Genomic DNA, 14,011 nt, shown 5'->3' with positions numbered 1-14,011 from the left:
AAAGACTGTGAAGTCACTTAAGAAGCCAAGTGGGGAGCCAAGACTGGAGCTCAGGGGAGTCCTTACTCTGCCTTGAGGTGAGTTGGGGTGACTCTTGATACTGTTCTCTAGGCTTGACTGGCTTGATGCTGAAACTTCTAGAAGAACAAAGGAACTGAATGAGCTCAAAGCCGAAGAAATGGATAGACTCCAAAAATTGAGGTATGTGTTTCCTTCTTAGGAAGAATAGTGGATGTTTGCCTGTTCTAATTGATCTAGATCTAGCAACCAACCTGGACTGTTAAGGCTTAACTTCATTACATGAATGAATGAATACTTGTTTGTCTACCTGTATATTATACCATATTTTTTGCTAGGAAATGTCTGTTTTGTGTGGAGTTTGGAAGAGAACTGAAAAAAAAATATGTAATTGTGGAGAAGTTCTGTCTGAAAGATCAGAGTCTTATGTGTATTTGTTTGGACTGCCCTCAAAGGTACTTTTCTCTAGCCAGATGTCAGCCCTTCCAAGGGCAGAAGATTAGTATGATGCACGTACATATTCTGCTCATGTGAGTCAACATATAGCTACTTTAGTTTCACGTGTTAGCTTGAATGCAGGCTATGGTTTTCAAATGCGGTTCCCTTTTTCTGTTCACTCCATAAGTGTTTTCAAAACTGTGGGCACTATCGGAGTAAAGAAGCTTGTTAAAAGACTTAGTCCAGCTGCTGCTGCAATTGCCTCATTTTTCCCACTCTGATAGTTCACCCTATGGTCACATTAACAGAATACTCTGTGAAACCTGTGTGCATTCTGTCACCATTCATGATGTAGTGTTCAGTCTCAGGTTAGAAGGGCTGTGGGTATATCGTTAGAAGGCCAAGACTTTTTGTCTGTAGTAAAGATTTCAAGTCATACAATCCCAGAATCTTGGGATTTGAAGGATCTTTTCCCCGGAGCTGATGCTTTTGGCTCCTCTCTACTATCTCCACTGAGGAACTGTCCAGTGTATTTACACACACCCTCTGTGATGGGATAGTCACTACTGTCTGAGGGAATCCATTTCATGGTCATTTATCGCTAAGAAGGTGTGACCTTAGGCTGTGCTGAAATTTGATTCTCTGTGACTCTTACGCACTTGTCGTTTGGGCCATATAGCAAAAGCTTCATCCTCTGTGTCCCGTTTATTCCTCTGTGTGTTTTTACTTCAAAAATTAAACATATCACACACATAGAAGAACATACTAAATGCACATATGCAATCCAAAATATTACAGAATGAACATCCACGCACCACCATCGTAAGCCAAGAAATCAACCATTGCCACTGCTACAGAAGTTTCCAGCATATCCCTCCTCAGTTGTATCCCCTTTCCCCCCAGAGGCAGCCACTGTCCTGATTCTTGTGTTGATTTTTTCATTAGTCGTCTTCATAAATCTGTCATCTATGTGTGTATCCCTAACAATATCTTGTTTAATTTTAAAAACTGAGAAACAGGCACAAATCTAACTGAACATGCAAAGGGGCAGTGTTGCTGGTAGTATCAGATGAAGACTCCTAGGGGAAGACAGGTTGAACAGAGTCTGGATCTTAATCTGATTTGTGCTTTCATGCGTATTTGTAGGTGCCCCACTCAGGAGGTCACTGAGCAGCGTCAGGAGTGAGTCCTGCACACACAGGGCGTCCTCCATCTGGGGGGCCTGTCGGTGAGCCAGGTCCATTGGACTTCGGGAGGAAGCCTTGTCAGGAGAGGGGCTGCGCTGTAACACACGGCTTCTCGGCTCGTTCTGGTCAGCTACTGTGGGGATGGGATGAGTATCCTTAGCAGACAGCAGGTCTGCAGGGAGTAGCAGAAACTTCATCAGCAAAAGGGCAAGACAAGCCAGGAATCTAGGCTTAGACCTCCCATTTCCCATATTGTGTTGTAATCTTCTTCAATTTACTTGCTTGTTTTGATGGAGCACGTGCTATTGTAACTGCTTCTTTTTTGTTTTTTTTTAATTAGAGACAAGGTCTCACTATGTTGCCCAGGCTGGTCTTGAACTCCCGGGCTCAAGTGACCCTCCTGCCTTGGCCTCCCAGAGTGCTGGGATTAGGCATAGGGCACCACACTCTGCTTAATTTAGCTTCTTGAGAAAGGATAATGGGAATAAATCCTTTCAGACCTTTTAGGTCTGAATATGTCTTTGTTTGCTGATAAACCTTACTACTCTCATATTTGCTGGTAGCCTTACTGGGTATAGAAGATTATTTTTATTGGAAGTTTTAAATTAAACTTCTTACTGTGAGGTAATCATAGAGTCACACGAAGACCCAGTTTCCCCAAATGGTAGCCTCTTGGGAAAATACATCTCAGTACTACAACCGGGATATTAACATTGGTGTAGTCCAGATACAGAACCTTCCCACCCCCAGGAGCCCTCATGTTGCCACACCCACTTCTCTCCTACCCCCATTCACTGCTTGGCTAAATATCTCCTGGCAACCACTCATCTGCTCTCCCTGTCTATAATTTTGTTATTTCAAGAGTGTTATTATAAGTGGAATTATGTAGTAGGTAACTTTCGGGGACTTCTTTTCTTTACATCATTCTTTGGGAATTCATGGAGCTCATCACATGTATCAGTGGTTCATCCCTTTTGTTGCTGAGTAGTATTCATGGTGTGGATACAAACAAACCGTAGTTTAACCATGTACCTCTTCAAGAACATCTGAGCCTGTGGTCCCAGCTATTTGGGAGGCTGAAGTGGGAGAATCACTTGATCCTGGGAAGTCGAGGCTGCAGTGAGTCACGGTCATGCTGCTGCACTCCAGCCTGGGCAACAGAGCAAGACCCTGTCTCAAAAAAAAAAAGAACACCTGAGTTCTTTCCAGTGTGGGGCTATTACGCATACAGTTTCTATAAACAGTAGCGTACACATATTTGTGTGAACGTAAGTTTTCCTTTTTTCCTGGATAAATGCCCAGAGGGCAATTGCTGGGTTGTGTGCTAGTGGTGTTTTGTTTTGTTTTCTTCCAAACTGCCGTCCTGTTTTCCAGAGCGGCTCTGTCTGTTCCCACCAGCAGTGTTGGAGGGATCCAGTTGTTCCGCATTTCTGCCCACACTTGGTGTGTCATTCTGCTTTCCTGTAGGCATTCTGATGGGTGTATAGTGACCTCTGAACATCTTTTCATGTACTTGTTTGCTCTCCACTCAGTCTTTGCTGGCATGTGGCCGTGGGTTTTTCTGCAGTGTTTGGCTGCAGTCGAGCAGTTATTTTCTAAGTTTTCCATCTTTCTAGACTGCCCCTTTCTTGGTTCTTTTGATAGAGAGAGCAGACTTTATTTGCATTGGAGACTTCTTTTTTGTCTGTGCCTATTGGTGTTTGGGTTGCCGGCTTCTCCGGTACCTACTCTGGGATATATGAGGCAAAGAGAAATCCCAGAGAACTCACTGCTCTGTCATTCTTTTGGTCCCAGTGTCCCGAGGTGATGTGCCTTCTCTACTTCTCTCCAAGTCCTCTTAGGTTTGCGTATATTTAATGTCCAGGATTCTTAGTTGTAATTAACAGGAAGAAGAGGGGAAAGTACATTTTTTCAATCTCTTCAGAAGCAAAAATCTGAGCATTTCTGCTCATTGTCTTATTTCCAATGAGAAATCAGAATTGCTTTTGATCCTTCTCTGGAGACTCACAGACTCTGCTTTCTCCCCTGGGTAGCTCAAATTCATAATGATAGGACTTATTATGGGTGTGTTTTCATTCATCAGTAGACCTTTCAGTCTGGCAGTTTATTTCCTTTAATTCTGAGAAGTTTTCGTGCTTTATTTTGTACTTTTTTTTTTTTTCTTGTCTCTGTTTTCTCTATTCTTTCTGAAACTCCTGTTCTTTGATATTGGACTTCCTTGTTTGGTCCTCTGATTTTCTTATCTGTTTCTTCCTGTTTTCTTTCTCTCTTTCTCCTGTTCTACCTCCACCCCTACCCTCCCTCAGTAGGAGATTTCCTCCAACTTTAACGTTTAACCTATTGAGCTTGTGATTTCTGCCACAGTGTTTAAATTTTAAAATTTAAAAAATGTTGAGAGCTCTGTTATATTCTCCAAATATCTCTTACTCAGTAGTCTCATATCCTTCTCTATGGATACAGTGCTGTTCTCTTTCTGAATATATTTACACGTTTCCCCTGCCTTTTGACCTACATAATCTTTTTCTTTCCCTCCTCAGATACCTAGTAATCTTGGCTATCTTCTCATGTTTAAATGTAGGGGGAGTGATTACTGATCAAAAACAGAGTATGTGGGTTGCCATTTGTATTTTGGTTTTTTAAATAATTGTTTCTATTGTGGTATAATTTACATATAGTAAAATGCAAAGAACTTAAAGGTACAGTTCAATGAATTTTGACAAATGTATGTCCCTGGGTAACCAAAACACTAATCAAGATAGATAATTTGTACTTCAACCTAGAAAGTTCCCACATGTCCTTCTTGGTCGTTCTCTACTCCACACCCCCATCCCTCACAGAGGCAGCTACTTTGATTTCTTTTACTGTAAGTAGCTTTGCCTGTTCAGACTTTATATGAGTAGAATTATCAAGATCTACCCCATTGTGTCTGGCTTCTTTTGCTCAAGAAAATGTTTGCAATTCATCCACGTTGTATGTGCATCAGCATAGTTCATCCATATTAGTGCAGAGTAGTATTCCATTGTGGGAATACACCACATTCTGTTTGTTCATTCTCTTGTGAATTGACATTTGGGCTTTCCCATTTATAGTTAGTATGAATCAAGCTGGTACAGACATTCCTGCACAAGGCTTTTTGCAGATATATGCTTTCATTTCTCTTGGGTAAATGCCTAGGAGTATAATTTCTGGGTAATAGGATAGGCAGTTGTTTAATTTTATTAAACGAGCCATATACATTTTCCAGAGTAGTAGCATTTTTTACTCCCATCAGCAGTGCATGCGAATTCGTTTCTACTGGTTTCACATCCTTGCTAACAATTGAGCTTGTCAGTCTTTTAGTGATTCTGGTAAGAATGTGATGGGATCTCCTTGTGATTTTAATTTGTGTTTCCTTGACGAATGATGTTGGGCACCTTTTCTAGCGCTTAGTGTGAAGTGTCGGTTCAAGTCTTTTGCCCATTAGAGTTTTTTTTAAGTGTTGATTTGAGTTCTTTGTATTTTCTGGATATGAGCCCCTTGCCAGATATGTGTGCAGCAGATATTTTCTCGCAATACTATGGCCCACCCACAGATCTTCGTAATGGTGTCTTTTGATGACTAAAAGTGTTAAATTCTGATTAAGACCAGTTTATCAATTTTTCTTTTCTGGTTAGTCATTCTTGGTGAACTAGCTAAGAAACCATTGCCTATGTTAGGGTCTCAAGGATTTTCTCTTATATTTTCCTTTAAGTGCTTTATAGTTTTACCATTTATTCTTATTTCTATGATTCATTTAGAATTAATTTTTGTTTATGAGATGAAATACTGATCAAAATTCATTTTCTTTAATGGATATCTGGCTATTCCAGCACTGTCTGATGAAAGTAACACCTGGACTATTTGTTAAGGACACTTAGGTTCGTCTTCAGGTCTTTCCTTTGGCCTGGGTCAGACTGCCTGGAGAAGTTTTCTGATCTTTGGCCCAGAGAGTAAGAATCAGGATGTTGCTATCCTAGGAGCCGAGCTGGGGAAGGGGGCTGTGAGCCTAATAACACAGCATTCAGCCTGTATACGTGACCCCCGCCTCTTTTCGGTATGGTACCTACAGCCTCAACTGTGATTGGGTGCCCCTAGTCAAGAGACCTTCACACAGAGAATGAGCCATCAGACTTCTCCTAGAGTTGGAAAGAGGCGGCTGTATAGTGTGTGAAGTAGGGAAAGGGATCTAGGAGTCTAATTTCTCAAACGTCATTTGGCTCTTCTCGTCAGTTTTTAAACCACCCCCTCCCAACTTAGCCCAGGCCTAGATGTACCTGGTACTACCAGTCGTGTGCCTGGTTAAGTCAGCAGCACAAATTGTGTGGGTTCTGGTTTTTCCCACTACTGGCCTTAGAAGTCAACTTCCTGTCTATGGCCATATCACCCTGACTGCACCCGGTCTCGTCTGATCTCGGAAGCTAAACAGGGTCGGGCCTGGTTAGTACTTGGATGGGAGAAGTCAGCTTCCTCAGTTCAGCTAAGTTAGTTATCGCTTTTGTCCTTTGTTTTCCAGCACCATTTTTTTCTTCCTTATCCTTGTGGGTGTAAAGCTAACTCTGTGGTTGTTTTAGTGGAATTTGGAGAGGGAACAAAATTAGTTTCTCTTGTTCAGTTTACTATCCTCTTTAGCTGTTAATGGCAACCATTATTTTTTTAAAGTGTACTGAGTGCCTAACACACTTCAGATGTTACCTAAATCTTTGTGCATAAAGTAAGTCCTAGGACCAGCACTGTCGTATCACCTAGGAGCTTGTTGGAAATGCAGACTCTCAGGCCTTACTCAGACCAACTGAATTGGAATCTGCATTTTCACAAGATCCCCAGGAGATTGGTGTGGCCATGAAGGGTTAGAGAAGCTCATGGTCATTTTATCTCCCTTCACCTGGAGTGGTAAATAAATATGCAAAATAGGATATTTTATTGCCTTTGATTTTAATTTTCAATTTTATTTCTAAATAGTGTTTCTGCCACCCAGTTAGCAGACAAGGTAGAGGAGGCAGTTCTGGATCGTTTGAAGCCTCTCTTGATCAAGGCCCAGGTAATCTAGTTCATTTCATTTGCTTGCTTTTTGGAAGTTCTAGATTTAAAATGAGTTGCTACAGAGGTTTCATTGATCCTTTATAGGGCTAAGTGTCTCTGTGGCAGCTGGAAGATACCCCTAGACCACCACACGCTACTGATGTGCCCTCCATTGTGGAGAAGGGATAGAGATAAAGGGACAGGGGGAAAGTCCTCCTTTTGAGAAAGTTGAGATTTTAGTTTGGGAAACAAGTTGGGATTGTAATCCCTGTTCCGAATGAAATAGATCTGTTGGTGAAGTCAGTGTTCCAATAGCAGCTTTCACTCGAATACTGTGTTTTTTCACCTCAGTGGTTTGGAGTGATGGGCTCTATTTTTCCAAAGGAGAGAGATGTTAGGACAGCTTCTGTGCACAATCCAGTACTTTCTTGAGGATGAAATTATAGATGGTATCACCAAGAGGTTGTGCCATCCTCCCATAAGCAGTAAGCTCAATTCTATAGCCAGACCCTGTAGATCCACCCTGTAAATAGAAACAAACTTGTGTGTATGACTAGATGAGGCCACAGAAGAATATTGTAAATTTAAATGGGATGAATGACATTCGGGATCCCTAAACAGGCCACTGAACTTCTCTATTCTTAGAGAAATGTTGAGTTTGTATTAGAGTCCATGGAAATCTCAGTAGCATAGAACTAGGAAGACTCTTAGAAATCAAGTAGTCTTGAGCTGTAGACTAGCTGAAAAAAAAAAAAAAGAAATCAAGTAGTTCAACTTCCTCATTTGATCATTGAGGAAGCTGTGGAACAGGGAAGTTGAATGACTTGCATAAAGCATGCAGCTATTCTGACAGTGTTTACAGAGTTGAGGGAAGGAAAAGGCTGGAAAGCCAAGATCAACATGTGGCATTTGTTTCCATGAAGACAAAGTGCTTGGAATTGCTGCAAAAAGTCTAATGTAGCTAAAGCTGATGAATCGTTCCACACAAGTTATTCTGGTAATAGAATTCATTTGTACTAATAGGAGCTGTAAGTTTTTATACTCCATGAATGTATTTGTCTGTTTTAATAGAGAGTCAATTCTGCTACAGAAGCACATACTCATTTGAAGGATGGCTCGTCAGTAAACACAGCGACAGCCCAGCCTGCACAGGAGGTATGCGTTGTGTGGTGCTGGCATTCTGGTATTATTGCTTGATAATGTCTTTAGTTGTAATGGAAATGAAATACAGATTACTTTGCAAACACTCGATTATCCTGCTCGAGAAGTATGAATATTATTTTTCACATTTGGCATGTTAATTCTTCCAGTGTATTTTTAGTATTTAGACTAAGGTCAGCCTTGCAAACAGGGCACAGAAATCTTAGAGCCACAGGTTTGTGTTAGTGGCTCTGTCCCTCTGGATCACAGAGTGTCGGTGCCCTGTGTGGCCCTGAATGTTGATGGCCTGCGGCAGAAGAATGGCTGCCCTCATTTCCTTTCGTTCAGCCTAGTTTCACTCATTACTGTCCTAATTTTCTTTATACTTGGGGCCTAATATTTATTGTTAGGCAAGCATGTTTTGAGTGCCTAATATGTGACCAGTATCTGGCCTAGTAGAGAGAAAAAGGTGGCCCAGGAAAAAAATGAAAACATTTGAGAAAAATAAAAACACATTTTCTTGTTGTCCACTCTGTACTCTTCCTCTGGAGGACCTGTTTTTAATATTTGTAGAAATGTTTCTGCCTTGCCTAGACTTAGAGCTGCAGAGCAGAAGGTGCAGGTTACATCCATTTAATCTTTGTGGAGTTTAGAAAGATATTTATTGCTTTAATTGCCCAGAGCAAGGAAAGGAAGCTTCATTCCAACTTCCTTCTTAGGTTTCAGAGCAGAAGGAAATTGGAATGAAGCTCCATTGGCCCAGTGACCTTAGGGACAGGAAGAAGGTAGATTTCAAGAATGTGTCCCTATTCTGATTATTAAGCAATATTTCAGCTGTAACATATTTTCATAATCTCTGTGATTATGACTTTATCGTTCCAAGGTTTTATGACATAATCTGATGTGAGGTGAGGCTTCTAAGACTGAAAGCTAAAAGTCAACATTTGGCCATTACAAATTCAACTGTGTTATGGCTTGGTGTTTTATGCAGCTTGGCCACTAAATGATATATATTTTTTTTCTAGAGGAATAGTGAGGCTAACATTTAACCCAGAGAGGCCACTCCATACTGCACTTTAATATGAAAGGAAAATGAAGTGATTATGAATGCTGGCAGTGAAATAGACATGTTCGAGTATACTAGGAGAGATCAGCCTTGTATATTAGAATTATTTTGTAGGCATTACATGATGTTTAACACAATTTATTGAAACAGAAAAGTAACTCTCTAGTATTTAGAATGCTGGGCTGTTAAATAGCAGCTTCACTGCAGAGTATTCCAGGCAGCACCATCAAGAGTCAGTGTTTACAAATTGAATGAAAACAAACAAAAGCAAACAAACTCATCAAAGTTGGCATGGTGAAGGAGAAAACTGTTTTTACTATGTTAACTTACAAAAGAGCTGGGAGACCTTGAACACAAATTCTCTGTGTTCTCATCTTTAAAATGGAGGAGACATTTGCAAGTAAAATACAACTCTCTGTAGATTTACTTATAGGCAAGATTTTCTCTCATATCCGGAAAAAGCTCTTGTAAAGGTACCATTGTAACATATCTGTCTATTGCTGCTACTATTGTCATTAACTAAACTTGCACATGAAATATATATTTTTCCAAAATGTATGAGTTATGTTAGAATTAAAAGTTATACATGCATATGGCCAAAATTTTAAATAATTCAGAAGAAGTATATGAAAAGTTACACCTCCCCACAAGCAGGTGCCGATTGCTGTTCTGTATTCTGCTTCTTTATTTATAATATATTTTTGTGCTCTTTTTGTATCATTGCATTGAGACCTTCCTTATCTTTTTTGATGGGACATAGTATTTTTGGTGGTCCATTCTTTATAGATGGAAAAGATACACATGCAAGCATTATCGGTTGTCTTTGATTTTTTTGTAATTTTATTATATTGGTTATTGAGTTTGATTTTTATTTCTTTAACTTTGATGAAGGTTGGACATTTTTTCATATCTTTATTGGCCATTAACATTTTCTTCTGTGAATCATTAAAGGTTTCTTAAATTACTGTAGCTGTAACCATTCATTGAGTGTCTTATTTCATGCCCAGCACTATGCTAAGTGTCTCAACATGCAAGCTCTTATGAAATCCCTACAGCTCTGAAATACAAGATTATTTCCATATTATACATGAGAGGATTGAGGCCCGGAGAGGTCGAGTAAACTTGCCCAAAGTTGCAGGCTTATGAGTGGGCAGAACCAGAATTTAATTCTAGAAATATTTCATCCCATTGCCTGATATAATTAATTCCCCCAGCAAACATTCTTTACAAAAGCCTCTTTCAGGGCAGATTATAAACATGTATTCAAATCAAGAGAAATACAGAGCATGTAAAATTGCTTTGGAAACTGGAAAGTGCTTTTTGAATGTACAACATAGCAGGTCAAGAAAGGCTGGCATAGCTCTCCCAGACGATAGGTACGGAGTTTCAAAGACAAAGAATCCTGAACTTTGTGATGTCATATGAACAGACGTTTTCACAGAAGCACTGCACCAAAAGAAAATCGTTACATCCTCTGGAATGTGTGATGTGTAAAATATTGGACATTCTCCTGAATGTAGCAAAAAGAAGATATTTGTTCTACCAACTGGAAAAACAGATGATAATGATAATTTACATGAACAATCGTGGTATTACTTGGTTAATGCTATCATTTAAATGACTGTGATAAAAATCGTTCTGATGTTATTGCTTTTGATACTTACTGACTTAGGAGAATCTTGTTTTACCGTAGAAACTCTGCCATTTGGATCTGTGTGCTGTTGGTTTATTACGATTAACAATAATTTTCATGTTTTTCTGTTTGCATTATATTGCCTTCCCACCCCTAATCCACCCCACGCCTCTCCTCCCCACCCCACCCCACCCCATCTTGTAGGTTGCCGCTGTTGATTTTGAATCCAACAACATTCGTCGGCTTGATGATTTTTTGGAAGATTCTGCCCATGAGCTCTGGGCTGTGACTCATGCTAAGATCTTGGGGTCTGAAACCTTAGCCACCGTTGAGGACAGCAAGGATAGCCCAGATCTAGAGATCATGATGCGCAGAATGGAAGAGATGGAAGTAAGGTCTGGGGCCCCGGGTCTGGTCCGCCGCTAGGGATTGGCTTCTGCCGAGTGCAGTTTCTCCTCATGCCTCTGCAGCTTCATCTGTCAGAGTCACACAGTCCCGGTTTTAAATCCCTGCTCTATTGCCAACTAACTGTATGGCCTTGGTATGTCAACCCCTCTGATAAGTAGGGAGTTTTAAGGATAAAAAGAGGCATAGAGGATTCAGCACACTGCTTGCCATGCAATCCAGTAAGCGACCATTGTTATTATCCCCCTGATACCACTGATGTGTCATTCCAGAAACTCTGAGACCAGGGCCCGGGCCCACAAATGGAATCATAGACTTTTGCATCTGTCAGCTTGTACGTACTCTTCAGTTGCCTCCTCTTCCCAGCTGTAGTGTGATCCTGTCAGATCACAGATAATTTTATCTTCTTCAGTTTCTGTGATACTGCTTCACCCACTCTAACCCCTGGATTATTCAGTGCAGGAAAATGAGGTACAATAAGGAAGTAAGTGACATGGCCAAGGTCACAAAAAAATCCTGGCAGAGCCAGAACGAGAATCCAGGTCTCCTGACTCTCAATTCAGCATTTTCTTTTTCATTGCACCATGATTAAATCTAATTTCTGCTTTGCTGCTAAATAGAAACATTAGAGGAAAAACAATTTTTCTTGGGGGGATTTGAAAGTTTCAAGAATGCAGTTTACCCCAGTCTTGAAATCTCCCCTTGGCAATAGTTGTCTAGGCCTGGGGTGCTCAAAACAGTAGCCACTAGCCACAGGCACTTATTAAAGTGCAAATTAATGAAAATTAAACACACTGTAAGGAGTCAGTAGTTAGTGGCTACTGTATTGGACAGGGCACTTACAGAACACTAGAAGCAGCAGCTTCTAGTGGCCAGTGCTGGCTAGACTGCCTTTATGCTAATCGCTTCATTTTATTTTAGACTTTGTCTCATGAGCTAATTACTTCCTAGCCTGACAGATGCCCATGTCTGGCAATACGTCCGTATCAGTTGTTTCTGCTGAACTTTTACATCTTTACCAGTTCTGGTTTGTAATGAAACTCATTTTTTCTCATAAATTAAACTTTTTTCTTTTTTTTAAAGAAATACCAGGAGTCCGTTCGTCAAAGATATAATAAAATCACTTATGCTGATCCTCGTCTCTGGATGCAGGAAGAAAACAATGGTGAGTGTTTCCCCCATGTTTCCCCTAACATTTTATTCTGAAAAATTTCAAACATACAGAAAATTGAAAAACTTGTAAAGTAAACACTCATATACTCACCTTCTAGATTCTACAATTAGCATTTCACTCTCTTTGCTTTGTCACATATCTGTTTATCCCTCTATCCATCCATCAGTTCATCTTATCTTTGCATTTCAAAGTTGCAGATAGTAGCACACTTTACCCCTAAAGTGTGCTTATTATCAACTAGAGTTTAATATTTACTTATGGCTCTTTTTTCAAGATAAAATTTACAGATGATAAAATGCACAGATCCTAACTGTGCTATTTGGTGGTTTTTGACAACTGGATAACATATCTGTTATGCAAACCCCTATCAAGATACGGAACATATCACCTCAGAAAGTTCCCTCATGCCCTGCCACGTAGGCAACCACTGTGCTTTCTGAGTTAGCTTTGATTGTCTAGAGTTTCATATAAATGCAGTCATTCGACGTGTACCCTTTTGCCTAGACTTCTTTCAGTCACCATAGTGTTTTATAAATATATTTATGTCATAAATATATTAAATCTGTGTTGTTTATTTCCTGTTGCTGTTATTAACAAATTTAAGTTTGTAACAAGTTTAAGCTACATATTTGGTGGCTTAAAGCACAAATTGATTCTCCTATAGTTCTGGGGGCATTGAAATGAGGGTGTTGGCAAGTTCATTCTGGAGCCTCCAGGGAAGGATCTATTCCTTGTTTCTTTCAGCTCCTAAATTTTGGGCTATTAGGAATAAATCTGCTATGAATGTATCCATGTGTATAATTTGTGTGTATATCTTAAGTTTTTCTCTTGGATAAATACCTAATAACAAACTTGCCAGATCATAAAATTAGTTTGTGTTTAACTTTATAAAAAATTGACAAATCTTTACCAAAGCAGCCTTGTTCCAGTTTCCCACATCCTTGCCAACATTTGGTGTCATCAGTCTTTTTCGTGGTAACCATCCTGGTGAAGGTGAATAATGATATTTAGAACCTTTTCAAGTGATTTTTTTTTTTTTTTTTGAGACACAGTTTCACTCTGTTCCCCAGGCTGGAGTGCAGTGGTACAATCTCGGCTCACCACAACCTCCACCTCCTGAGTTCAAGCGATTCTTGTTGCATCAGCCTCCCAAGTAGCTGGGACTACAGGTGTGTGCCACCACGCCCAGCTAATTTTTTTGTCGTCAGTAGAGACAGGGTTTTGCCATGTTGCCTTCAGGTGACCCACCTACCTCGGCCTCCCAAAGTGCTGGGATTCCAAGTGGTAAGCCACCGTGCCCAGCCTCTCAAAGTGCTGGGATTACAGGCGTGAGCCCTCTCACCTGGCCCCTTTTCAGGTGATTATTAGGCATTTGTATATCTTCCCTTGTGAAGCGTCCAGAATCTTTTGTCAGTTTTTTTTTGGGGTTGCTTGTCTTTTTGAGTCATAGAACTTCTTTATGTATTCTGGGTACAAGTTCTTTTCCAGATACATGTTTTTGTTTGTTTTGTTGTTTCTCTAAAATAATTTTAAGGAGATAATTTACATACTTAAATCTCACCTTTTTAAACTGTACAATTCTTTCATTTTTAGTATATTTGCATAGTTGTGCAACTAATTCTAGAACATTTTCATCACTCCCTGTTCTTCTTTCTCCCACCCTGGCAGCCACCAGTCTACTTAGATAGTGGTTTTACAAAACAATTTTTTTCCCATGGAAAAAAAATGGGCTCAGCTGCTTATTTCCAAAATGTTTCATTATGAACAGACATTTTTAATTTTGATGAAGTCTAACTTATCAATTCTTTCTTGAGTGATTTTTGCTTTCTATGACCTAAGAAACCTTTATCTACTCCTAAGTAGAGAACAGAGTCTCTTGTTTTCTTCTAGAGGCTTTATGGTTTTAGTTTTAT

At 39.9% G+C, this 14,011-nt stretch overlaps 1 protein-coding gene across 3 annotated transcripts in view; it reads left to right on the top strand.

The window, feature by feature from the left end:
• KIAA0753 (KIAA0753 ortholog) overlaps window positions 1–14,011 on the top strand; it is a 65,629-nt gene that overhangs the window by 37,316 nt on the left and 14,302 nt on the right. For all 3 annotated transcript variants that reach the window (XM_025361748.1, XM_025361751.1, XM_025361750.1), the window contains 5 exons: window positions 112–201; window positions 6,621–6,699; window positions 7,752–7,835; window positions 10,724–10,909; window positions 12,008–12,089. In XM_025361748.1, the coding sequence (XP_025217533.1) occupies window positions 112–201; window positions 6,621–6,699; window positions 7,752–7,835; window positions 10,724–10,909; window positions 12,008–12,089 (521 nt within the window). The remainder of the gene's footprint in view (window positions 1–111; window positions 202–6,620; window positions 6,700–7,751; window positions 7,836–10,723; window positions 10,910–12,007; window positions 12,090–14,011) is intronic.

This window comes from Theropithecus gelada, chromosome 16 (assembly GCF_003255815.1).
Source record: "Theropithecus gelada isolate Dixy chromosome 16, Tgel_1.0, whole genome shotgun sequence".
NCBI classification, from domain to species: domain Eukaryota; kingdom Metazoa; phylum Chordata; class Mammalia; order Primates; family Cercopithecidae; genus Theropithecus; species Theropithecus gelada.
Note: the sequence above shows the minus strand (reverse complement) of the source record. Positions and strands in the feature narration are given on the sequence as shown.